Genomic DNA, 27,900 nt, shown 5'->3' with positions numbered 1-27,900 from the left:
TGGCAGACTAGGACCCAGTCCTGCAACTCACAATACACAGGCATATCCCTGTACCTGCACCTGGCTCCATTGCCTTCAATGGGGCTCCTTGTGGTGGAGAAATGCATCCATGTGCAATTATTTGCAGGATTAGGAACTAGGTACCCAGTATAAAACACATGAATGCAGGTATCATAGTTTGAGACTAGCACTCAGTCCTTTGATGTAAGGAATTAGGTGAGCTGCAGAGGCAACATAGTCAGCCTTTGATGGAAGGGAACAAAACCTGTTGCTCTTTTTACCCATCTGGTTGCTCTTAAGGGAGCTATGTTCTGTCATCTGCCAGAAGGATAATCCTCATCTTGAGATACTTCAGAACAGAGGAATTAAAAAGTGGGGGATCCTCAAAGATCTGAGAACCCCCTCTCAGGGAAAAAGTGTTACTTGAAAAAAAAATCTATTAAATATATATCATTCTCTCTCTTTCTCCCATCAGTTTTAACCAAGATGTTCCTCAAGGATTCACATGACACCATAAGAACATAAGAATGGCCGTACTGGGTCAGACCAAAGGTCCATCCAGTCCAGTATCCTGTCTACCAACAGTGGCCAATGCCAGGTGCCCCAGAGGGAGTGAAGCTAACAGGTAATGATCAAGTGATCTCTCTCCTGCTGTCCATCACCACCTCTGACAAACAGAGGCTAGGGACACCATTCCTTACCCAGCCTGGCTAACAGCCATTAATGGACTTAACCTCCATGAATTTATTCAGTTCTCTTTTAAACCCTGTTATAGTCCTAGCCTTCACAACCTCCTCAGGCAAGGAGTTCCACAAGTTGACTGTGCGCTGTGTGAAGAACTTCCTTGTATTTGTTTTAAACCTGCTGCCCATTAATTTAATTTGGTGGCCCCTAGTTCTTATATTATGGGAACAAGTAAATAACTTTTCCTTATTCACTTTCTCCACATCACTCACAATTTTATATACCTCTCTCATATCCCCCCCTTAGTCTCCTCTTTTCCAAGCTGAAAAGTCCTAGCCTCTTTAATCTCTCCTCATATGGGACCCGTTCCAACCCCCTAATCATTTTAGTTGCCCTTCTAAGCCATGAGTAGTGCTATGTGTAACCATATTTTCTCAACTTCTTGAAATTTCTACCCTTGACACCCCGATCTTCCTCCCCCCCACCCAAGTAAAAAACAATAATAATCACCATCATCTATATTATATACAAAGCACAGGCTCAAGGAATTTTTGTTAATTCTCCCCCCATAGGGCTCCCTCATGTCCCACCATCTCATCTAGGTCTTACCTTGCCCACTTGATTCCTGTGGTGTCAGTGGCATATACAACAGTGTTCTTTCAGGTGATAATCTGCCCCCAAGTGGAGTTAGAACAACAGTCTACAATACCTACAGTTACTGGTATTGCATGTAGTCTCATTGAGACCAATTCTTCAACCATTTAGAATAGATAAAGAGAGCACCAGAGGCTCTAGAATCCTTAGGGGTGAGGAATAAAATCAAATATGGTAACTGACTACAGTTGTTGTTCAGCAATCTTCAAATATTGCCCTGTTTTTCCTGAAAATTTTAAAGTTTTCTGTACTGAAATACTGTAGTGATTTCTAAAATGTTTTCCATACTGAGACAATAACTTCTTCTGATGCATCATTTAACTGAGCAATTTAGTCCACATCTCATGGGAAAGTAGTGTTTTCATGAGATACAAAGGTAATTTCACAGAGTCCAATATATACTATTCACAAATAACTAACAATAAAATACAAATAATAAATACCTAATAGAAGGCATTATTGTATATTTACAGACTGCAGATTGAAAAATGAGTCTTTATGCTTAGTGAAATATAAAGAAAAGATTTCAATAGTATTTTAATATTTAAACTACTTCTTCCAGTTCTTGTCGCCAAGGATAATAGTTAACCAATTTGTTTTTATAGTGCATTGAGAGATGAGAATGAATTAATCAATGGATTATGCAGTGGGTATTTACCAAGGTTTCTAAATAAACAGATGAAATACACTTGTTATAGCAACTTTTTAAAGCAATATACATGCATTTGTCATGCATTAAATTAGCAAGGAACATTACACTATTTAAAGTGACATTCATCATTTCACATATGTATACATATTTATTTTTATATTAAATGTCTCACTTTGTTCAGATGGATACATTCTGTGGCTACTATTCATTACAAAGAAACTCTGAAGTAAACAACCGGTCACTGATTTCTGGGCAGGATTTGGATTCCAAAGGGTGGGTTTCAAATGTGGCTAAATTTAGTTATTAAAATGTTATAAATTTACCTGTGCCTATGTACAATAGACTGTGCATTTGATCCTTACTTGTCATATAAAAGCACCATACTTCAGGGTGCAGTAGACAGAAACAATCTATTTTCATAGAAAAGTATGGAAGAACTTTTTTCAACATGCTCTGCTCATGCTGAATAAGGCTTCCTCTGCCACATGCTACCAACTGAAACAGAGTGAAGTTTACTGCTGTGAAAATATTATGGAACTAATTTGAACAGTGTGTGAAGAACTATTTGTAGAGCTAAGTGGCTTCTGGCAAACTTGACTCCTGTGCAGTAGAAGGCAGAAAGACCAAACAAGCAATTTAAGCAGTGCCTCGTGCACTGTAGGATGGTAGTTGAAGGCCTATTTGCACCATTGGGGCTACTATGCCAAAATCATTCCATTTTGAAACTGCTCTAGTGGAAATTACCAAGGTGAAGGACCACATAGTGATTAGTTTTACTCAAAAGAAGTCTCAACAATGGCGTGATTGCCTGGATGCTGTTAGGAGCAATTTTGTGTGTGGACATGTGATGTGTTGCAAGCGCTAGACCAAATGGTGGTTAGCATGCTAACTTTCTCTAACCTAAACAAGCACGCAGTCCATTATTTCTCTCTTCTGTTATACTAATGATGGATGAGATGTGCATCCATTTATTCTAGACAATTTAGCTGTCAAGTTCAAATCCAAAAAAACTTCCAATTATGTAAAATACCCAGTAGGTGGTGTGGTCACCATGAGATAATCATACCCTTTGAGATTTATGAAGCACAAGAAAAAGATGAAAATTTCTAATCTTTCTAATCTGTAATGTCATTGCAAAAATCCTTCCAGGTAGCAAAAAACATCTTGTTTTGAAAATAGAATTTTTAAATGCTGAACCAGTAGTTTCAGCTAAGCTGTAGACACATGCTCAGCTATGTGGATAGATGTATGCAATTTAAATGCTCCTGAGCAAAAGTTCTCCTTCACACGATCCAAGGAATTTTTTATTATGAAGAAATGCAATTGTTTATGAATACTCATGTTTTCCAGTTTTAGGCCCATGTTGTCTTTGCACTAGAACTGGAAATGATTAAAAGCATGTGCTATAATTTTTCCATATTGTTAGAGAAGAAATCAGTATAATTATATAAATAGAGGCTGGCAATTATATTTTTTGTGCCTAGAATGGATGCCTGTTATAGACTTATTAAAAAGTCCACATATTTACATTCTTGCTATTGTTTGTCTCTGATCATTTTTATGTTGCATGATAATAAAGAAATACCAGAAAGGTACAGAATATTTTTTTAAATGTGCATCTATATACAAATATATGATGCATTAAAAGGAATGCAAATAAAAATTGTCAAACTATCTGAGCATGGTTGTGGAAGTGCCATTAAACAGTGATGACTCAAAGAGAGAAAATAAAAAGGGGAAGGGGGAACCTGAGATACAGAAGGCATAGAGAGATGAAAGTCACAGGGGAAAGACAGAAGTTAAGAGCCTGGGACAGCGAAGCTTTTTTAGTTTCACTTTATTACATAGTGTAGCTGGGTGGTAACCCCACTCCAGTCCAGAGGGGGCTGTGGCTGGAGAAAGCAGCTTTTAGACTGAGCTGATTGGGGGAAGTGGATGCAGCTGGGGCTACGCCCCAAACAGACTCAGCTGGCCCTATAAAGGCCAGGGCAGCCAGAAGCTCAGCAGTCTCTTTCTGAGTGCAGAGAGAGAAGGGCTTGGCTGCAGAAAGCTAGAGATAGTGTACCTGAGTGGAGCAGGGCTGGGGACAGGCTGAGGAGCTGGGGAGCTCCAGCCTGGATAGCCCCAGGCTGCGGCCTAGCGGAAGGCCAAGGGGTACTGGGGGTTGCAGATGGCAGCCCAGGGCTTGGCCAAGGCAGCTGGTCCAAACCCCCCTTGCCAGTGATGAGTGGCCTATACTGCAGTCTGCCCCAGGGAGCGGGGGCTAGTTGGTGACTGGCAGTGGCCTAGTGCTGAGGCAAGGTGGGGATAGTGGGTGGAGGTTCCCCAGGGAGGGGAGACTGAGATCTGTGGGGTACTGCCAGGGGGCAGCATCCCAGTAATAGGGGCACCGGGTCCTGGGAGGGACACGGGTGCCAGAAGAGGACAGGCGGATCACCGGCCTGCAGAGGGTGCTCCAGTTGCTGGTGAGCTAATTCCCCTGGACGACCAGCAGGAGGTGCTGCAGGGGTGAGTCCCAACTTCTTACACATAGTGTATCCCCTTATTTAAAACATACACAATATATATATATATATAATGTGTATGTGTTTAAGTAAGGGTTTCACACAAAGCTGTCTTTCTAGGATATGACCATTCCTAATGCCTAATTCCCCAACTGGAGTTTGAAAAAGAAAATTGGTAGCTTAATTAGATTTTGAGGTTTTTCATTTCAATCCTATTCCTCATTTTCTATCTGAGGCAAATGCTGGGAAAGCACTCCTTGGATAATCTGAAAGGCAGCACTCAAAGCAGAGACCTCTATCCATCATGATCTCATCAGCAATCTGTAGATGTATAGGCAAAGGTACCAACCTCTGCTAAAATACTGCCTTCATAGCCAGGGGATTCTTATCTCTAAAAGACTGGCATGGGTCCAAGTCTTTGAGTATGGGAGGATGAAATATGCTGGGATTTGGGAGGGTAGAGTTAGCTGTATAGGATTTTATATATATTATCTAATCCAAACAGTAGTTCAACTGTCTGCACATTGCTGGGAGCAACTGTGTGTGGACATGAAGGTGGAGGGGTTTAACAGATGTGCTGGTGGGACCAACCAGTGGTCAGCTTGCCAAATTTATCTAGCCTAGACAAAGCCATTCAGCCTTAGAGTGGAATCATTATTTCTCTCTTCATATCTCTAGATTAGAGAAGAATAAGTGGACCTTATAAGTAGATTTGAAATAAATAACCTGTGGAACTTTGTGGAATGACTAACTTATTTTCTCTCGTGTTATGGATCTTACATTATTAGTTATAAAAATATGCTCATCACTTAGAGATTCGAAACATAATTGCCTGAGTCACCTGCAGTATTTTTTTAGGTTAAGTCCATTGATGTACTGATGAAAATAGTAAGTGCCTTCAAACACATATCCAAAATGAGGAACATTAGGCCAAATTTATCCCTAAGGTAACTTTATTGATATTAATGGAGTTGCTCCAGAAATAAATTTTACTCTTTATGTTTAAGAGGTGTTCTCTCTTATAAGGCTGAATATTTGTTTTATTCACAAGATTTGATTAACTGTTTTGATCCTACTCTATATTCTCAAGGCTGTCACCTGGATCTTAGAAAATAAAGGTCTGCAAATGATGACTACTGCTAAAAGAGGGTCATCCTAATATTGCTAGATGACAGGTTGTAATAGAAGTATAAGTATTGAAGGGTCGGACCCTTCAAAAATGCACTGTTCTTGCTAAATGGTTTTTCAATCACCACGTTACATGTATACTAATTCAAAATGGGCGTACAGGGTTTTCTATATATAAAACAATAATCAGCAGGGTTTTATTTCCATTTGAATATCTGTAATTAGTCAATACAAGTCTGCTCTGTCATATCACATCTAATTGCTCTCATATGAAAAAGTAAATTACTGTACCTTTCATGCATATAGTTGACTCCAAGCAACAACTGTATAAACCATTCTATTATCTGGCTTTCAGTGAATATTTTCCCAGCTTCTTTGTATTCTTGAATTTTGCAGTCTAGATCTCGACCCTGAAACATTGGAGGATATTGGCATGTTTAATATAAGGGTTATAAACATTTCTTCTTATGCCAAAAAATAAGACTCAGTAGTTATCTGTTACCCACAGGCATATTGGGTATATGACACACCCTTTAATTCTAATGCTGATCTTTATCAATATAGCTTTCTAAAAATTCTGTTTAATACAATTTTTCAAAATACATGCAGCCTAAAAGGAAAATAATCTTCCAATTAGAAATATCAAAGACCATAAGTCTTTGAGTTAAGTTTAGAGGCGAGAGCAACAAGGATGATGTCGTGGTAGACATCTGCTATAGACCACCAGACCAGGAGGACGAGGTAGACAAGGCTTCTTCGGACAACGAACAGATGTTTCCAGATCACAGGCCCTGGTTCTCATGGGGGACTTCAATTACCCTGACATCTGCTGGAAGAGCAATACAGCAGTACACAGACAATCCAGGAAGATTTTGGAGAGTGTTGGGGACAACTTCCTGGTGCAAGTGCTGAAGGAACCAACTAGGGGCCGTGATCCTCTTGACCTGCTGCTCACAAACAGGGAAGTATTGGTAGGGGAAGTAGAAGTGGGTGGCAACCTGGGCAGCAGTGACCATGAGATGGTTGAGTTCAGGATCCTGGCAAAAGGAAGAAAGGAGAGCAGCAGAATACAGACCCTGGACTTCAGAAAAGCAGACTTTGACTCTCTCATGGAACTGATGGGCAGGATCCCCTGGGAGGCTAATATGAAGGGGAAAGGAGTCCAGGAGAGCTGGCTGTATTGTAAAGAAGCCTTATTGAGGGCACAGGAAAGGACAGTTACCTGTTCCATAACTGGCGTTCTTCGAGATGTGTTGCTCAGGTGTATTCCACTATAGGTGTGCGTGCTCGCCACGTGCACCGGTGCCGGAAGTTTTTCCCTTAGGCCTGGTCTACACTAGGAGGTTGTCGAATTTAGCAGCGTTAAATCGAATTAACCCTGCACCCGTCCACACAACGAAGCTATTTAGTTCGACATAGAGGTCTCTTAAATTCGATTTCTGTACTCCTCCCCGACGAGGGGAGTAGCGCTAAATTCAACATGGCCATGTCGAATTAGGGTAGGTGTGGATGGAATTTGACGCTAATAGCTCCGGGAGCTATCCCACAGTGCACCACTCTGTTGACGCTCTGGACAGCAGTCCGAGCTCGGATGCTCTGACCAGCCACACAGGAAAAGCCCCGGGGAAATTTGAATTCCTTTTCCTGTCTGGCCAGTTTGAATCTCATTCCTGTTTGGACATCGTGGCGAGCTCAGCAGCACTGGCAACGATGCAGAGCTCTCCAGCAGAGGTGACCATGCAATCGCAGAATAGAAAGAGGGCCCCAGCATGGACTGATCGGGAAGTCTTGGATCTGATCACTGTGTGGGGTGATGAGTCCATGCTTTCGGAGCTGCGCTCCAAGAAACGGAATGCGAAGATCTACGAGAAGATCTCCAAAGCCATGACGGAGAGAGGATACAGCCAGGATGCAACGCAGTGCCACGTGAAAATCAAGGACCTGAGACAAGGCTACCAGAAGACTAAAGCGGTAAACGGACGCTCCGGATCCCATCCCCAGACATGCCGTTTCTACGAGGCACTGCATTCCATTCTAGGTGCGGCCGCCACCACTACCCCACCACTGACCGGGGACTCTGAGGATGGGATATTGTCGACGGCCGCTTCCTCGGAGATGTTAGCGGACGGGGAAGATGAGGAAGGAGATGAGGAGGACGAGGCAGTCGACAGTGCTTACAACGCTGATTTCCCCGACAGCCAGAATCTCTTCATCACCCTGACGGAGATCCCCCCCCCCCCACCAACCCTCCCCAGGCGTTAACCCTGACCCTGAATCAGAGGAAGGATCAGTCGGTAAGTGTTGTAAACATTTATTTTGAACAGAACAGGAATACTAACAGTGTCCGGTTTATCATGATTAGTTTGCCCTAGGCACTCTACTTTTTAGTCCTTGACAGTGCAGCTACTGGAAAATAAGGTCTATATGTCCGGGGATAGAGCTGAAATCCTCATGGGACATCTCCAGGAAGCTCTCCTGGAGGTAATTGGAAAGCCTTTGCATGAGGTTCCTGGGGAGAGCGGCCTTATTGCGTCCTCCATGGTAGGAAACTTTTCCGTGCCAGGCTATCATCAAGTACTCTGGGATCTTTGCCTCGCAGAGCATGGCGGCATACGGCCCTGGTTTTGCTGGCTTTCACGCAGCATGCGTTCTTTCTCTGTCTCAGAAATCCTCATCAGAGTGATGTCGCTCATGGTGACCTGCTTTGAATTAGGGGAATGTTCGTATTGGGACTGCTTGCCTGTTCCTTTACATAACTGTAACCGGCGGTTTACAGCCACGCGGTGGAGGCGGGAGAGGGGCAGCATACAGGGATCTTTCCCGGGGACAGCCGCAAGGGGGTGGGACAGAGGCAGAGTTCATGCTTGCCGGATTGCCGGCAGCAGGAACTGGCCAACGCTAGGAGCATTGCTTTGAACGTGAAAGGAGGGCACTGCTATAAATTAAGTTTTAAGCAGCCAAAAGTCTACGGCTTACCATGTCAGCCTGCTACCCAAATTCCGCTGTCCTGCCCCACTTGTCTGATCTCCACTGCAAGACCACAGGCACTGAATGCGAAGGCCAAAAATTCGACCTTGTCCTGAGTGCGCATGTGATAGGTGCTGTGCATGGTCTTGTTCACAGAGAGACTGTTCATTGTTCACAAAAATGTATCTTTGTGAGGAATTCACTCCCTTTTTCCCATCCCACAGTTGCGAATGTCTCTCGACCTACCCCGGCATCCCCCTCCCAGAGGCTGGCGCAGATTAGGAGGAGAAAGAAAAGGTCACGGGACGACATGTTCTCAGAACTTATGAGCTGCTCCCGAGCCGAGGCGGCCCAGCAGACCCAGTGGAGGGAGAACATGTCGCAATACCAGCAAGCACACAGCGAACAGGAGGAGAAGTGGCAGCAGGAAGACCAGCAGGCGACTCAAACGCTGCTTGCACTAATGAGGGAGCAAACGGACACGCTCCGGTGCCTTGTGGATGTTCTGCAGGACCGGAGGCAGGAGGACAGAGCCCCGCTGCAGTCTCTCTCTAACCGCCCTCCCCTGCCACAAAGTCCCATACCCCCCTCACCCAAAGTCCCAAGAAGGAGGGGCGGCAGGGGCCATGAAAACTGTCACTCCACCTCTGCAGATTGCTCAAGTACCAGAAGGCTCTCATTCCCCAAAATTTGAAAAGTCCTTTCCTTCCCGCCTCACCCAAGCCCCCGTCCCAGTTTCATCCCCTAACTCTGTAGTTGCTAATAAAAAATACGTTTCTGTTAATTACTGTTTCCGTCATGTTCTTTTAGAGGAGAGTGTGTTTGAATTGGTTTGGTAATTGGAGAGGACAGTCACCTTTACCAGGGTACAGACACGGGGGCAGGTTCAGCAGAAGGTCACACACACATTGCAGTCACTAGGCACCCTGGTCAGTCTGGGAGGTGGTTTTCATATTCGGGGGGGGGGGGGCGGTTAAAGATCTTATGCAGCGGTCCTTAGCCTGGATGACAGAGCCACGCAGCAGGGGATCTGTAACCGTCCTCCCCCACCACAAAGTCACATAGCCCCCACACACAGAGTCCCGAAAAGGAGGGGTGGCAGGCTCCGTTGAAACAACCAGTCCACCACTGCGGACCGCTCTAGGAGCAGGAGCCTGTCATACCTTGAGTTTAGAAGCGTCCTTTCCATCACTACACCCGCTCCCCACCACAGTCTGCGTCCCAGTTTCAACACTTTACCGCGAAATCCGTAATAAAGAAAACGGTGTTAATTAACAAAGTTCCATTTATTTTATTTTTAAAAGTGTGTTGGAAGGGGGTGAACGGGGTATGTAATTGCAGAGAATAGTCAACATTAAGTGGGTAAAGAAACGGGGGCAGGTTCAGCTTCTCTTTAAACAAACTTAATAGTCATAGGTTACCCTGCTCACTGTGGAACCTAGCTTTCAAAGCCTCCCGGATGCACAGCGCGTCCCGCTGGGCTCTTCTAATCGCACGGCTGTCTGGCTGGGCGTAATCAGCAGCCAGGCTATTTGCCTCAACCTCCCACCCCGCCATAAACGTCTCCCCCTTGCTCTCACACAGATTGTGGAGCACACAGCAAGCTGCAATAACAATGGGATATTGGTTTTGCTGAGATCAGAGCGAGTCAGTAAGCTGCTCCATCTCCCCTTGAGACGTCCAAAAGCACACTCCACCACCATTCTGCACTTGCTCAGACAGTAGTTGAAGAGTTCTTTTTCAGTGTCCAGGGTGCCTGTATAGGGCTTCATGAGCCAGGGCATTAGCGGGTAGGCTGGGTCCCCGCGGATGACTATAGGCATCTCCACATCCCCAAGAGTTATTTTGTGGTCCGGGAAGTAAATACCTTCCTGCAGCCGTCTAAACAGACCAGAGTTCCTGAAAACACGAGCGTCATGAACCTTGCCCGGCCATCCGACGTTGATGTTTGTAAAACGTCCCCTATGGTCCACCAGTGCTTGCAGCACCATTGAAAAGTAGCCCGTTCGGTTAATGTACTGGCTGGCCTGGTGGTCCGGTCCCAGGATAGGGATGTGAGTTCCATCTATAGCCCCACCGCAGTTTGGGAATCCCATCGCAGCGAAGCCATCTATGATGACCTGCACGTTTCCAAGGGTCATTACCTTTGACAGCAGTAGCTCAACAATTGCGTTGGCTACTTGCATCACAGCAACCCCCACGGTAGATTTGCCCACGCCAAAGTGGTTCGCGACTGACCGGTAGCTGTCTGGCGTTGCAAGCTTCCAGAGGGCTATGGCCACTCGCTTCTGGACAGTCGGGGCTGCTCGCATCCGGGTGTCCTTGTGCTTCAGGGCAGGGGACAGCAACTCACAAAGTTCCAGGAAAGTTCCCTTACGCATCCTAAAGTTTCGCAGCCACTGGGATTCATCCCAGACCTGCAGTACTATGCGGTCCCACCAGTCCGTGCTTGTTTCCCGGGCCCAGAATCGCCGTTCCACAGCATCAACATGACCCATTGCCACCATGATGTTCACGGCGTGGGGTCCCGTGCTTTGTGAGAGGTCTGTGCCCCTCTCAGACTTCATGTCCTCACCGCGCTGCCGTAGCCTCCTCGCCCGATTTCTCAGCATCCGACTCTGAAAAAGGTGGATGATAAGGTGCGAGGTGTTGACAACGGCCATAACTGCAGCGATGGTCGCAGCAGGCTCCATGCTCGCAGTGCTGTGGCGTCCGCGCTGTCACTCACCAGAAAAGCGCGCGAAGTGATTGCCCGCCGGCGCTTTCAGGGAGGGAGGGCGGGAGTGACAGTTGAATGACGACAGTTACCCAAAACCACCCTCGACACATTTTTTGCCCCAGCAGGCATTCGGGGCTCGACCCAGAATTCCAATGGGCAACGGGGACTGCGGGAACTGTGGGATAGCTGCCCACAGTGCACCGCTTCCAATGTCGACGCTTGCCCCGTTAGTGTGGACTCACAAAGTCGAATTACTGTCCTTAGTGTGGATACACACGTTCGACTTTGTAACATTGGTTCCACGAATTCGATTTAAGTAAAATCGAACTACTCTCGTAGTGTAGAGATACCCTTAGCAGTATCCGTAGTGGGGGAGCACCGCTGCGACCCCTGGAGTGGTGCCGGTATATCGCTCCATAAAGGGGGCTGCGTGCTCCTCCCACCCTCAGTTCCTTCTTGCCAGACAACTCAGAGGGGAAGGAGGGTGGGACGTAGAATACATCTGAACAACACATCTCGAAGACCGCCAGTTACAGAACAGGTAACTATCCTTTCTTCTTCAAGTGATTGCTCATGTGTATTCCACTATAGGTGACTCCAAGCTATACCTGATGGAGGCGGGTAGGCGTTTAAGATTAAAGTTTTAAGGGTTACCCGGGCGGAGCACCGCCTTACCAAACCCGGCGTCATACCTTGCTTGGGAGACGATCGCATAGTACGATGAGAAGGTGCGGACAGAGGACCACGTAGCAGCCCTACAGATGTCCTGAATAGGGACATGAGCCACATAGGCCGAAGACGAGGCCTGGGCTCTCGTCGAATGAGCCTTCACAATAGGAGGCGGGGGAACCCCTGTCAGGTCGTAACAGGTGCGAATGCACGAGGTGATCCAGCGGGAGATCCGCTGGATGGACACCGGTCGTCCCCTCATGCGCTCGGCCAAAGCAATGAACAGCTGGGGAGACTTCCTAAATGGCCTGGTTCTGTCCAGATAAAAGGCCAGCGCTCTGCGCATGTCTAACATGTGCAGGCGGCGTTCCTCATTGGAGGAATGGAGCTTAGGACAGAGGATCGGGAGGAAAACATCCTAATCCATGTGAAAAGCCGAGACAACCTTCGGCAAAAAGGCAGGGTGAGGGCAGAGCTGAACCTTGTCCTTATGGAAGACCGTATACGGCGGTTCAGAGGTCAGGGCCCTGAGCTCGGAGACCCGGCGGGCTGAGGTGATAGCTACTAAGAACGCCACCTTCCATGACAAGTGGGACCACGAACACGTGGCTAATGGCTCAAAGGGAGGCCCTGTGAGGCGGGAGAGTATCAGGTTTAGGTCCCAGAGGGGGACTGGAGGTCTGGCGTAAGGGAATGCCCGATCTAACCCTTTCAGAAACCAGGCCATCATGTGATGAGAAAACACAGACAGGCCCTGCACCGGGGGGTGGAAAGCTGAAATGGCTGCCAGGTGCACCCTGATGAAGGAGGGCGCCAGCCCTTGGGTCCTACGAGACAGGAGGTAATCGAGGACAAGTTGGATAGACGCAGAAGAGGGAGAGGAACCTCTATCCCTCGCCCACATAGAGAACCTATACCACTTAGCCAGGTAGGTTCGACGCGTGGAGGGTTTCCTACTTTCCAGTAGGACCCTTCTCACATCCTCCGAACACCTCCCTTCCTCCTCATTCAACCATGGAGCAGCTACGCTGTCAGGTGGAGCGGGGCGAGGTTGGGGTGGAGGAGACGACCTTCCTCCTGCAAGAGGAGGTCCGGGCGGAGTGGCAGCCTGCGAGGGGGGCGCCGCTAAAAGTTGCAGTAGGGTCCCGTACCAATGTTGACGGGCCCAATCCGGGGCTATGAGGATAACCCGCGCCCCGTCCGACTTCACCTTATGTAATACCCTGCCTATTAGGGGGAAGGGCAGGAAGGCGTACAACAGGGGCCCCGACCATGGGAGCAGGAACGCATCCTATATCGCCCCGTCGCCCTCTCCCGCCCTGGAGCAAAATGGGGACCCTGGCGATTCTGGGCAGTGGCGAACAGGTGTACCTGGGGAGTACCCCACTGCAGGAAGATCCACTTGGCTACCTCCTTGTGCAGGGACCACTCGTGCTGTTGGGAGAAAACCCTGCTCAGGCAGTCCGCGAGCGTGTTGCTCTCGCCGGGCAGGTAAAAGGCCCGCAGGAGTATATTGTGGGCTATACAGAACTACCACAGGAGCTGGGCTTCCTGGCATAAGGCCCAGGAACGGGTGCCCCCCTGCTTGTTGACGTAATACATGGCGGTCGTGTTGTCCGTGAGGACTCTGACCATCTTCCCTTGTATGTGGTGGCAAAAGGCCATGCATGCCAGGCGCACGGCCCTGAGCTCCCTGACATTTATGTGCAGGGTCAGTTCCTCGGGTGACCACATACCCTGGGTCCTGAAGTCCCGCACGTGAGCTCCCCAGCCCAGGTCCGAGGCATCCGACACTATATCTAGTGAGGGAGAGGGCTTTCGGAAGGGAATACCCCGGAGCATGTTGCTTAGGAGAGACCACCATTGAAGGTGTGCCACCACCGTTGGCAACACCGTGACGACCTTGTCCAGGCTGTCCCTGGCCTGGGAGTACCGGGAGGCCAGCCAAAGCTGAAGGGACCTCATCCGAAGCCTGGCATGTCGCACCACCTAGGCCATGTGGCCTAGGATTTGCAGGCACACCCGTGCCGTGGTTACCGGAAAGGCCGTGACCGAGGAGATGAGAGCTTTGAGCATCTCGAATCTGTCCCGTGGGAGGGAGGCTGTGGCCACCCGGGAATCTAGCAGCGCCCCTATAAAGCTTATGCACTGAACGGGGATTAACGAGGATTTCTCCTCGTTTGCCAGTAGGCCTAGAGCTGCGCAGGTGTCCAGCAGGAAACTCATTTGCTGCTGCATCAGAGACCGAGACCGGCCCCTGAGGAGCCAGTCGTCAAGGTAGGGGAAGATCTGCAGCCCTTTCCTCCTGAGGTGGGCCGCCACCACCGCCATACACTTCGTGAATACTCTTGGGGCAGTAGAGAGGCCAAAGGGGAGGACCGTAAACTGGAAGTGGTCCTGACCCACCAGGAAACGGAGGAAGCGCCTGTGACCCTCGAAAATGTGGATGTGAAAGTACGCATCCTGGAGGTCCAGCGCCGTAAACCAATCCCCCTGGTCCAGGGATGGAATAATAGAGGCCAGGGACACCATGCAGAATTTGCAACGAACCAGGGACTGGTTGAGATTCCGCAGGTCGAGGATGGGCCGAAGCCTGCCCTTCGCCTTCGGGATGAGGAAATACCTGGAGTAAAAACCCTTGCCCTGGTATTCCCGAGGTACCCTTTCCACCGCTCCCAGGGAGAGGAGGTGCTCTACCTCCTGGCGGAGGAGGAGGGCATGCTCCAGGACCCCAGCCAGCTGCCCGGACGGGGGACAGTTGGGGGGGTTGAAACAAACTGCAGCCTGTACCCTTGGGAGATGGTGCTGAGGACCCATTGGTCCAACGTTATACGGGCAGTCGGAAGGCCAATAAACGGTTCATAAAAGGCAACTTTATTAACTGGGTGGGGGGGTGCACTGGCAACAGGCCTGGTGACCCCCCTCAACGAGTCCAAAACACCATTTTCCCGGCAGTTTGGCCTTCGAGGCCCCAGGCCGTGGGGCCGAACCGGATTGGCGTTGGGACCGATGCCTTTGTTCCCTCTGCTGCTTAGGCGGGGGTTCATATCTGCCCCGAGCCGGAGGAGCAGAGGTTTGAGGCCTGGGCTTGTCCTTAGGGGGCGGGACGTAGAGGCCAAGCGTCTGCAGGGTGGTGCGGGAGTCCTTCAGCCCGTGCAGATGGGTGTCTGTCTGTTCCGCAAATAGGGCCTTGCCATCAAATGGCAGGTCCTGCATTATTGGGATTGGGACTCGACCGACAGCCCCGAAAGTGAGAGCCACGACGCCCATCGCGTGGAGACTGCGGAAGCCATCGAACGAGCGGCTGTGTCCGCTGCATCCGAAGCCGCCTGGAGAGCTGCTTTGGCCGCGGCCGCACCCTCGATCAGAGCCTGGAACTCCTTTCCATCCTTATCCTGAAGAAGGGTCTCAAACTTGGGGAGGGATCCCCAGAGATTAAACTCGTACTGGCTCAGCAGTGCCTGGTGGTTGGCCACCCTGAGCTGGAAACTCGCAGACGAATAAACCTTTTTTCCAAAGGTATCCAGTCTACGAGCATCCTTGTCTTTTGGTGTGGGCGCAGGCTGGCCATTCCCGCTCACGGTGGTGGACCGACTCTACCACCAAGGAGTTCGGAGCTGGGTGGCTGTATAGGTACTCGTGACCCCTCGTGGGGACGAAGTACTTCCGCTCGGCCTTTTTGGAAATAGGCCCAAGAGAGGCCGGGGTCTGCCAGAGGCCAGTGGTGATGTTGGCTACTCCCTGATGGAATGGGAGGGCCACACGCCCCGGTACTGAGGAGGCGAGGACATTGAACAGAGTATCGGAGGGCTCCTCCATCTCCTCGGCCCGGAGCTCGAGGTTTGCTGCCACCCTTCTAAGCAGCTCCTGGTGCGCTTTGAAGTCCTCTTGGGAAGAGGGAGGCGGCACCGCAACTGAATCACCCTGCACCAAAGAGGTGGATGTTGCAGTGCCTTCAGCAACCGACAGCATCGTGGGCTCGACGTCCGGTGCCGGAGTCGGTGCCAGGGGTTCAGCGCCCACGGTCTGATCCCGGCGAGGCGACGCAGGGCGGCCCTGAGAGGCTCCCGCCACAGAGCGAGGTCCCGGCTGCGCAGGTGCCTGAGGCCACGGTGCCCACTGGCATCATTGTCCTTGCCAGGGAACGGCCTGGAAATGAGACGCATTGGGCGCTGGCAGGGCTGGTTGCTCCTGCGGTGCGGTGAGGCCCGGGGAGAGATGGCTGCGCGCCGACGCCAAAGTCCGGGAGGAGCGCACGGTGCCGTAAAAACGACTGGAGCGGTCTATCATGACGGCTCCTGCCCCAAGACTTCGACCTGGAGGAAGTCGAGAGATAGATGTCCGAGGAGCAGTCTCTGGACTCCCTGCGGCGCCTATGGCCTCTGTGACGGTGGGCGCTTGAGTACGAGCATTGGTGCCGACTGTGTCGCGACCTGTTCCTCTCGGACTGGCTGGAGGATGAACGGCACCGCCTCTTGTCACCTCCTTGACGGTGTCAGAGACCGGAGGAGTGGGATCCACTCACCGAAGAGCTGGGACGCGGAGTCGACGTGCGTCGAGGGGCTCTGCTCAGCACCTCGACCCGGGAAGGTACCTCGACCTCCGACACCTCCGGGGAGGGCTGATGGGCTCCCAAGGGCGGCTTCCCACGGGACCGGGGGCCCGACTGAGGCAGCACTCCCGGCACTGGAAGCGCTAGGATATCACACGCGGCCTGAGCTGCCTCTGGCGTCGAAGGCATGCGTACCTCAGGCAAGGCTTGTGTGGACGGGACTGGACTACTCCGCTCAGCGCGAGTCGGAAGTCTATGTCCCGATGGGGATCGTGGGCTGCCCAACTTGGGTCTGGCCTCACCCCTCCTTCTCTCGGCACCGCTGAGTCTTCCCTTGTTTCTTAGCAGGGGAGCGGTGCCGGCTCGTCAACGGCGCCTCGCTGCGCACCGAGGACGCGGTACTGGGCGCGGAATCGGGATGGTGAACCGGAGGCGCTTCGCTACGCGCCAAAGATGAGGTGCCCGGCGCTGGGTTGGCTCGACGCGCCGGTGCCGGGGCCAATGCCGACTCCATTAGGAGAGCTCAGAGTCGGATCTCACGCTCCTTCTTTGTTCGCGGCTTGAAGGAGCGGCAAATTTTACACTTCTCACTAATGTGATCCTCGCCCAGACAGCAAAGACACTCAGTGTGTGGATCGCTTCTGGGCATGGAGTCGCAACAGGAGTAACACGACTTGAAGCCTGGGCTACGGGGCATGCCCCAAGCCAGACACTCGCGAAAGAAAGTTCAGCAAGGAAAGTTTTCAGTGAAACTGGATACCACTAAGGCTATAACGCTGCAGCCAAGGCTGGAGCACAACGTTCCGACTACCTTCACTGGCGGCAAGAAGGAACTGAGGGTGGGGTGAGCATGCAGCCACCTTTATGGCGCGATATACCGGCGCCACTCCAGGGGTCGCAGCGGTGCTCCCCCACTATGGATACTCCTAAGGGAAAAACTTCCAGCACCGGTGCACGTGGCGAGCATGCACACCTATAGTGGAATACACCTGAGCAATCACTCGAAGAAGAACAAACCATCCTGATGCACAGAAAGAACAGAAAATATGACAGGCGACCAGCTTGGCTTAACAGAGAAATCTTCGGTGAGCTTAAACACAAAAAGGAAGCTTACAAGAAGTGGGAACTTGGACAGATCACTAGGGAGGAGTATAAAAATATTGCTCAAGCATGCAGGGGTGTAATCAGGAAAGCCAAAGCACAATTGGAGTTGCAACTAGCAAGGGATGTGAAGAGTAACAAGAAGGATTTCTATGGGTATGTTAGCAAGAAGGTGGTCAGGGAAAGTGTGGGACCCTTAGTGAATGGAGGAGGCAACCTACTGACAGATGATGTGGAAAAAGCGAAAGTACTCAATGCTTTTTTTGCCCCAGTCTTCACAGACAAGGTCAGCTCCCAGACTGCTGCACTGGGCAGCACAGTATGGGGAGGAGGTGAACAGCACTCAGTGGTGAAAGAACAGGTTAGGATTACTTAGAAAATCTGGGCATGCACAAGTCCATGGGGCCTGATCTAATGCATCCGAGGTTGCAGAGAGAGTCAGCTGATGTGATTGCAAAGCTATTGGCCATTATCTTTGAAAACTCATGGCGAGCGGGGGAGGTCCCAGATGACTGGAAAATGAAAAATATAGTGCCCATCTTTTAAAAAGGGAAGAAGGAGAATCTGGGGAACTACAGACCGGTCAGTCTCACCTCAGTCCCTGGAAAAATCATGGAGCAGGTCCTCAAGGAATCCATTTCGAAACACTTGGAGGAGAGGAAGGTGATCAGAAACAATCAACATGGATTTACCAAGGGCAAATCATGCCTGACCAATCTGATTGTCTTCTATGATGAGATAACTGGCTCTGTGGATATGGGGAAAGTGGTGGACGTGCTATATCTTACTTTAGCAAAGCTTTTGATACAGTCTCCCACAGTATTTTTGTCAGCAAGTTAAAAAAGTATGGATTGGATGAATGGACTATAAGGTGGATAGAGAGCTGGCTAGATCGTTGGGCTCAACGGGTAGTAATCAACGGCTCAGTGTCTAGTTGGCAGCCAGTATCAAGCGGAGTGCTCCAGGGGTAGGTCCTGAGGCTGGTTTTGTCCAACATCTTCATTAATGATTTGGATGATGGGATAGATTGCACCCTCAGCAAGTTCGCAGATGACACTAAGCTGGGGGGACAGGTAGATATGCTGGAGAGTAGGGATAAAGTCCAGAGTGACCTAGACAAATTGGAGGATTGGGCCAAAAGAAATCTGATGTGGTTCATCCAGGTTCAACAAGGACAAGTGCAGAGTCCTGCACTTAGGATGGAAGAATCCCATGCACTGCTACAGGCTGGGGACCGACTGGTTAAGCAGCAGTTCTGCAGAAAAAGACCTGGGGATTACAGTGGATGAGAAGGTGGATATGAATCAACAGCGTGCCCTTGCTGCCAAGAACGCTAATGGCATATTGGTCTGCATTAGTAGGAGCATTGCCAGCAGATTGAGGGAAGTAATTATTCCCCTCTATTCGGCACTGGGGAGGCCACAGCTGGAGTATTGCATCCAATTTTGGACCCCCCCCCTACAGAAAGGATGTGGACAAATTGGAGAGAGTCCAGCGTAGGAAGCCGGGGCACATAACTTATGAGGAGAGCACAGGCGCTGACTTTCCAAAGTGCCAGGGGGTGCTCGACCCCTGGCTCTGCCCCAGGTTCTGCTCCCACTCCACCTGTTCCCCAAGGCCCCACCCCCACCCTGCCTCTTGAGGCCCTCACTCCATCTCTGCCCCACCTCTTCCTGACCAGTTCTGCCGCCTCCCCCAGGCGCACCGCCTCCTCACTCCTCCCCCCCCCAAAGCCTCCTGCATGCTGCGAAACAGCTGATCGTGGTGGGCGGGAGGCTCTGATCCACATGGCCCAACAACGGGCAGGAGGCACTGGGGGGGGTGAGGATCAGCTAATAGGGGGGCAGCTGGTGCGTGTTCAGCACCCACCATTTTTTCCCCGTGGGTGGTCCAGCCCCGGAGCACCTACGGAGTTGGCGCCTATGGAGGAGAGGCTGAGGGAACTGGGCTTATTTAGTCTGCAGAAGGGAAGAGTGAGGGGGGATTTGATAGCAGCCTTCAACTACCTGAAGGAGGGTTCCAAAGAGGATGGAGCTAGGCTGTTCTCAGTGGTGGCAGATGACAGAACAAGGAGCACTGGTCTCAAGTTGCAGTGCGGGAGGTCTAGGTTGGATATTAGGAAAAACTATTTCACTAGGAGGGTGGTGAAGCACTGGAATGGGTTAACTAGGGAGGTGGTGGAATCTCCACTCTGAGAGGTTTTTAAGGCCCGGCTTGACAAAGCCCTGGCTGGGATGATGTAGTTGGAGTTGGTCCTGCTTTGAGCAGGAGGTTGGACTAGATGACCTCCTGAGGTCTCTTCCAACCCAAATCTTCTATTATTCAAAATTTCAGTATTTATATTTATCATTCAACTAGTCTGGAAAAATAGTTATGGTAAAAAATTAGGGCTTGTCCATTTTAACCAGGGATAATTGTCACAAATTCCTTCTGTTCATATAATTCTACATCACTGTCCAATTACATCTTTGCAATCAATTTATAAGATACATAGATCTTTGCCTACACCATACCTACTTTAATTGCAAGTATCGGGTGGAGATTACAATGAGATACTAAAGGAAAATAGACAGTATTTCATTCTTATTCCACAGTGGTGATTAAAAATATCGATAATAGAAAGTGACAAGTCAGATTGTTATCTTGAATTATGCAATTTCTCCTCTCCAAACCTTTCCCTCCCAGTGTGTTTGACATTCTTGTCAAAATCCTGAGGTTCTCTCCAGTATTCCTTGTTTTTCCCAAGCCCCCAAAGCTTGATGCTGCAGCCACAATCACTCCAGGCCATGCAGATCACCCTCCTTTTGTATCACTTCAACCCAGCTTCCACAAGCTTCCCCCGGGATGGGAGTGATTTAGCCTACAAACAGTAGTGTCCAAACTTGTAGTCCTTGACGTTCTAAATTGTGGCCTGCAAGAATATTTGCATTTGATTAGGAATTAAAAATAGGTTCCCTAACTATGCCCTACAGTTTTAAAACTGATGTGAGTCAACTCATTCACAACATGGGGAGGTAGGATCCCTGCCTCCCCTGTAGCCCCAAAAGCAGCTCTGCTGTGAGGAGCACTGAACACCTGCTGTCCCTTTGCTGTTCCAACTGCTCAGCAGCTTCCCTGGTGGCACCTGCTATCTAGCTGGGGAGGTAAGAGATAGGAGTACTAGTTTCTCCGTTACCTGTTTCTCCACAGGGTAGCTAGATGGGCTCTGCCTGAGCTTAGTGATGTACCTAGAAAAGGATAGTTCACCTATCTCATGGAGCCACCCAGACCAGTCCAGAAGAGGGAGAAAAGAAAAGAAGCTCAGAACTCATAACCAGTGACAGCTCCTTGATTCCCTACCCCACTCCACAGTGCCTGCTCTAACTTGTACCAGCTGGTTATGGTCCCAAAAGGACCATACACCTGATGGGGATTACCACAGTGGACCATGTTCCAGCCACTCCTCCTCCCTGTCCTAACATAACCCTTCCCACCAATATGTCCCTACACCAGGGAAAGCATAGGAGCTGAGGAGTTCTATACCTACTGGGTACTCATCCATGCTGGGGGACTCCAGGCAAGAGGCTTGTGGGTGGTTTCTACACTCTTTGTGTGGTCTGAGCAATGCATAGGGAGCGGAAGTGGGCACAGAATCTGCCCTAAAGTGCTGATTGCGGCCCTCAACCATTTTGAAATAATGTTCAGCCCTCACCCTTAAAAGATTGGCTCCAATGACCTACAAATTGTTCTAAGCTTGATTCTGTGGAAAAGGTAAGTACCTTAGGAAAAACTGCTCAAGGAAAAACAATTCTGAAATGTTGTTGCCAGGAAGCCCTGAAGAAGTTCACTCTTCCTATTTTGTGTTTGGGAAGGTCAGTATATTAATGTTCAGGAGAGAAGGAAATAAAGTGAAGGACAAGGAAGATGTCTAACTACTTCAGACATTTAAATTTCATGAATATTGTATAACATGCAGTAATAACTATTTTGAAACGGGATTTGCTTTTTTGGCTTTTATGATTGATAACGTGAACAGGCATTCGTGACTACAGTTGCTAATTTTCCTTAGAGAATGTTTATTTCAGGCTGAACTGAAACTGCACTGAAGAAAGGAAATGAGAAGTTATTTTTATTTTGAGAATGTAATGACTTATGTTTTACATTTCATTGTTGTATTTAAAAAATCATATGTCATTTAGGGGAATTAATCCATTATCATTTTTAAGAATTATCTTTCACTGATGTCCAGTTTTAGGCCACAAAATAGAATCAGAGGTTCATCTAGGTACTTTTGTTTGAAATCAGATTGACATGACTGTTTTTATATTGCCTTACAATATTTGAAATGGGTCACCCACCAAAGAAGTCCACAAAAACAAACCAGAACACACACACACACACACACACACACACACTTCTCTTCTATAACTGCGAGTGTCGTTAGCACTGATGAAAAGTGCCAGACTGTTATTCATAGAACTGGCACAGCGTCAGGCAGCTGCATAGGAGGCTTGCACTGCACTGTTCCATCAGCAAGGTTCAAAGCCACAGTAGTTTGTAGGAAATAGAACATTTTCCCATGCTAACTTAATGCTTGGTCTTTCTTCTTAAACTGCCAGCTAGGGTACCAATTACTGCCAATTGTGGAAGTAGTTCTGTGCATTAGAAACTGGACATAGAACACAGTAAGCTTCCAAACACCCATCAGGTGGCAGCAAATTTTGCTCACCATTAATTTGGGCAGGATTTAAACAGACAAATTTTAGGTGAAAAGCTCTGTATGCCATTACATATAAAGATATATCAGTACTAAGTACATACAGTATAGAAGTACATTTTCCGGTTTTCTAGTGCACATTAGAGCAACCTGAAGGCTGCTTTTACTTGCCCAGGTTACATATAACCTGAAGGGCATGTTACAGCAGCTGTGATTGCCTGGGAGCAGGGGAGTCCCTGCCATGCTTGTTTTCCTCAGCCATTCTCTCTATACTCACTCGGGTATAGGAGCCATTATGCAGGCTCTACAGCATTAGAGGAAGAGAGAGCCCCTATTTTGGTGTGATGTGTCTGTGGTTAGTTACTCTGGCTTTAGGGCTACTTTGCACCAGCAGCACAGTAAAAAGTAGCCCTAACGCAAGGAAGAATCTAGGCCCTGGACTTGACTTTTCCCTAATTTCATATGTCAATTCCACAGGTATCTGACCATAATGAAATGCCCCGTCAAGCGTTATTTGCAACTTACCATAGTCCTTTTGTAACACATGTTGGATTAACAGAGTGATAGTTATTCACTGTCTCACAACTTTGAAAAAATTACGTCGTTTCCAGAACAAACTTGAACAGTCCAACAATAAAAGAACATCAACAAAGTTACTTTAAGGAGTGAATTAATTTTTGATTCTATGGAATTTTATTTTCTTAATTGTTAAATGTCTCATTCAGGCCCCCATTTTATACCCTGCTTTATACCACCAGAGCATCCTCTCCACACTGGCCTCCCAGATACAAACAAAACCCCGCTTTCAGTCCATGCAAATACTGCTACTAAACTGATTTTCCTTTCCTATCGGTTTGATCATGTAACTCCCCTCTTTGAATCCCTCCACTGGTTTCCTATCCAACATCATATCAAATTTACGTTTTTTGTCACCACCTTCAAAATGCTACATAACTCTGCCCCTCTCTATTTATCCGCTCTTAGCAAGTTTAATAATATCCTCCCACATTCCCTCCACTCTGCCAACACTCCCAGCTTTATCTGCCCATTTGCCAGACCTCCATGCCTTTTTCCATACAGCCCCCTATACATGGTACAACCTCCCTGAGCTCATCCACAAGGGCCCTACTCTATCCACATTTAAGTTCCTCTTAAAGACCCACTTCTGTTACGCTGCCTACAGTGAATCAAACTGGCCTGCATTTAAATTACCTATTGTTATTCCCCTTCCCCTGATATCAGTCTACTCATTTTATCCTTAGTCTATGAGCTCCACAGACCATCTAAATGTGCCTACTAAATAGCAGATGACACTGCAAATAAATAATGTTATGGACTAAGTCTTCTAAAAGGCCTATTTTGAGAAACACACTGCCTCTAATTTGTTCATAATAATTTACAAGAAGTCTTACCTCACAGTATTCAGTGATGATGCAGAAACTCTCTCGTTCCACAAAGCTTGCATAAAACTTGACAATGGCTGGATGATCTAGCTTGGAGAGTAGTTGTGCTTCTAGATTTGCTTCAACTGTTTCATTGGGCTTGAGATCTCCAACAGAGATTTCCTTCAGAACCTTTCTGGAAAAAAAGATCCCCCAAATTGATAAAAGCAGCAATATATAAAATCAAATAAAGCTTCAACCACAGTTATAGTTTCCTACCATGACATCTTAATACCAAACATTTAACTGGAATAAGTTTGATCTGGCTTTGCAATGTGAAGTGATCAGGCAATATCAAGTAAATATAAAGACACTACAGTAAAATGCTGGCAAACATGCTAGATATTAAAATGGTCCAATACCACTGCACATGATCTCAGGTGTCTTTGCAAAAATATTTTTGCCAATCCAGCAATATTTAAGAAAATATTTTTGCTCAGTAACTTATACTGTACTATTTTTTTCTTGACATACTTTCACTATTATGGCCTATCATATAATATCAAATGTACAGGGGGGAAAAAACAGATATTAGATTTTATAAACACTATTGAGACGCAACATAAATTAGAGATTTAAACATGAAACGGAGTCACAAGATCCAGCTTGTATTCATAGTTCTGCTACTGCCTTGCTATGTGAGCATAAGGAAGTCACTTTATCTTTTGTATGCCTCAGTCTTCCCATCTATGAAATCGAGATAATACCACCAACTAGAGACTGGCTAGGACATGAACCCTGCCAAACTAAGGAGTACAAATACTGACTACAGGGTTCGACGCAAAACTCCATATTCAAAATTACCAAACTTTGGGGTCAAAGATTGGTTCTGAAGGACCTAAACGTCCCCAATCCTGCAAAATCAATGGGGCTATGCATGTATGTAAAGTTAATCATGTGAGTGACTCATGGCTGGATTTGGCACTCAGACCCAAATCTACTATCTCTATCTACTTCCAGAGTGTTGTGAAACTTAATCAATTTTTGGAAAACATTTTGTGATGATAGGCACTATAGACGTGAATATTACTCTTACTAGGATTTTCTTGTTGAAATATTTAAGAAAGAAATTTGTATGTGTATCATATAAGGTGTGCATTTTCATATACTTGAACTAGGAACTAGAGAATATACAATGCTGATCTGTATCTGAAGAAGCCTTTTGAGCATATGGAGAATATGACTATTTTATTGAAGCAAAATTATGAATTTCCAGTGACTTTTGAATAAATTAAAGGTATATTCCAAGCTGAAATTATGTCTTCATATTGTTTTTTAAAAATAATTTGCTGTTCACTGCTACATGTTTGTAAAGTCGCAGTAGTTAAACATGACAGTAATAGAATTTTACACAAACTAGAGAAATTCACTTGCTCTGAGGAGTGAATGTAGTAAATCCCCATAAGTGATTGTTTCCCCCAAACAGAACTCATCAGTTACTGAGTAACAATGCATGAATTTTCACATAAACTCACCTAAGCCCCATCTGGCAGCCTGATGATAAAACATGCAATCTGATTTGCCTACATCTCCTCAAACTACTTCTGTGCTATTAAGACAGGTAATATCTACTGCAATCTTCTCATCTTAAGTTGACATCAAGACATTATTCCTTCCATCACACAGATCATGTCACGAAACTGACAAACAGAATGAGTCTTCGTTAAATATCACTTAATACATGATCCTTAAATGCCAAGGACAGCAATAAAAACCTGACATGTCAAGGTAACTTGTCACCTTAGTCACTCAGTGATTTTGATGCTGCCATTAACTGTCAGACAACTGGCAGATGTTTATCTTATTAAAATTCAACCACAGAGCAGCAAATCAAGAAGCTGTACTTTTATAAATGAGCTATTGGTTTACTACTATACAATGCTAATTCATATCCAGAATTGGCAACTTGCTTGCATTTGGGAAACAAAATTTTGCAAAGCAATCGAGATTAAATTTACTTATAAGTATGTGTGGGTAGATTTTATATACACACACACACACACACTCTACGTAAAATGTTTGATTTTTTTATGTTTAATATAAAAAAGACACTTGGAGTTACTTTCTGCAAAGCAGCCTTTTTGAATTGGTAATAAAGTGTCAAGGAAATTAGCTCAAACTCATCAGGATTCTGGTAAAGAAAACAGATGACAGTCTCGAGGAATAAAGTTTAATTTCTTTTTAACAATCAGAAAAGAAACACTTAACAAGAAATGGTAAATAAATCAGCTCTAAACAGTGGCCTCACCTACATTAAACATACCAGTTGGAGTTACTGTGCATAAAGTGTATTATACAGGTAAGGCATATATCATGAGCATATAGTTCTATCTCTAGTTAAGCTTGCCCAACACTTTTCATTATAAAACACTCTGTTCAGTTGTTTGTTACTCTGCCAAACTAACTTTTTGGGCTGACATTTTCCATGCCAGCTGTCTGCCTCAGGCTGAATTTTTTGGAAAGTTTTGGCAAAAAGAACTGAGCCATTTCCAACAACAAGGACAGGGGGAAATATATTTTATTCCATATGTTATCAAAATTATTAGAATTGCATTTTTAAGAGCCTCTTGCACCTCCATACTTTGACTTAAAATTTTGCAGGGGAGACGGCACGGCACCAAGAATGTACTATTGACCATATTCCTGTGAAAAACTATGTACATTTGACCAAGTTATAAGCCTTTGAAAAAAATCACAGTTTCCACATGCCCAGTAGATTCTTGTTAGAGTTTGGCAGCTAAACTCTACATGCTAATGAGCTTGCTCCATTCCAGGGTGTAGAAACTGAGCAGGAGGTTCCCTGCAATTGCTGTTCCTGCAATTGCGGCTGCTGTGGTGCAGGGCACTGGAATCGAGAGCTGGGACACTGTCTCTCCTGTGCTCTCATTGTTCCTGCTGCTGGCTCTTACGCAAAGTGGAGGAGTGCAAACTGCCTGACTGGAATGCAGAGGGGACAAGAGTCAGACCTGAGGGTGATAGTGAAGGGAGTCGACTGGGGCTCCCATTTTAGAAAAAGCTAAACCAACTATATAGCTTTACCCTAAACTTTCTGAGATGCAGTGTAGCTAAATGGATAAGATTTGGTTCCACAACAGTAGCAACTTAAATACTATTCCCTGCCAGAGGTGGCCTTTTGCAACTCAGATCCTCAGTTGTATGATCTGTAAAATGGGGGGAAATAATACTTGCCTTACTCCTAAGATAGGCATATAAGGTCCTGCTCAATAATAACTGAAGAAAATAGAAAATTATTAAAACCAGTCCATGAAAGAAGTATGACTTGAACTTGTGGTCATCTGGCTCCCAGCCTAGTGCTTATCCCTCTAAACCAAAGATTATTTTGATGGGCAAAATTAGAGGTGGATTTACAGTGAAACACAGGCTGCCCTGGCACAGGGCCCAACGACAGGGGCCCCCAGGGCCAGGCAGCTGTGGTGGCAGAAGCTTGGTCCTGCCGGCTCCTGGGGCTCCTGCTGCAGGCTCCGCCCGCACCCACCGGCAGCCAAGCTCCCCCCTTCCCTGCCTCCTCCCCTAAGTGTGCCGCATTCCCGCCCCTCCCGCTCCCTCTCAGCGCTGCCCCCGCCACCAAACAGCTGTTTGCCGGTGCTCAGGTCGCTCCAGGAGGGAGGGGGAGGAGTGGGGCCACAGCACCTCGGGGGAGGAGGCAGAGAAGAGGCAGGGGCGAGGCCTTTGGGAAAGGGCGGAGCAAAGGTGGGGCCGCCTCACTCCCCCTACACATACCCCCCCCCAAACACGAACAGCTCAGGGCAGGGGGCTGGGAGCACCCCAACCCCAGCCCCCTGCCCTGACTCCTGCACCCCCCTCCCATCCCCAGCCCTCCCTGATTCCCGCACCCCCCACACATACCCAGCCCCTCCACGCCCTGACTCCTGCAACCCCCACACGCCCCCACCCTGAGCACAAACGGGAGTTCCTGCAGCCCCCCCCCACATTCCCACCTGCACCCCTCGGACCAAATAGGGGCTGCTCCAGGTAAGTGCTCCACGCCCCAACCATGAGCCCCCTCCTGCATCCTAACTCCTGGCCAGACCCTGCACCGTAACCCCCAGCCCGCTCCTGCACCCTAACTCCCTCCCAGACCCTGCACCCCCAGCCCTGACTCCTGCACCCC

General features: G+C 47.9%; 1 protein-coding gene across 1 annotated transcript in view; it reads right to left on the bottom strand.

The window, feature by feature from the left end:
* NEK11 (NIMA related kinase 11) overlaps positions 1–27,900 on the bottom strand; it is a 171,641-nt gene that overhangs the window by 115,063 nt on the left and 28,678 nt on the right. The window contains exons 2-3 of the mRNA XM_026658338.1: positions 23,739–23,904; positions 5,914–6,032 (exon numbers count right to left, since the gene is read on the bottom strand). Of these exons, the coding sequence (XP_026514123.1) occupies positions 5,914–6,032; positions 23,739–23,904 (285 nt within the window). The remainder of the gene's footprint in view (positions 1–5,913; positions 6,033–23,738; positions 23,905–27,900) is intronic.

The sequence above is a fragment of the Terrapene carolina genome, unplaced genomic scaffold, assembly GCF_002925995.2.
Source record: "Terrapene carolina triunguis isolate 2854851 unplaced genomic scaffold, T_m_triunguis-2.0 Scaffold428, whole genome shotgun sequence".
In the NCBI taxonomy this organism is placed as follows: Eukaryota; Metazoa; Chordata; order Testudines; family Emydidae; genus Terrapene; species Terrapene triunguis.
This window is presented reverse-complemented; position numbering and strand designations above follow the sequence as displayed.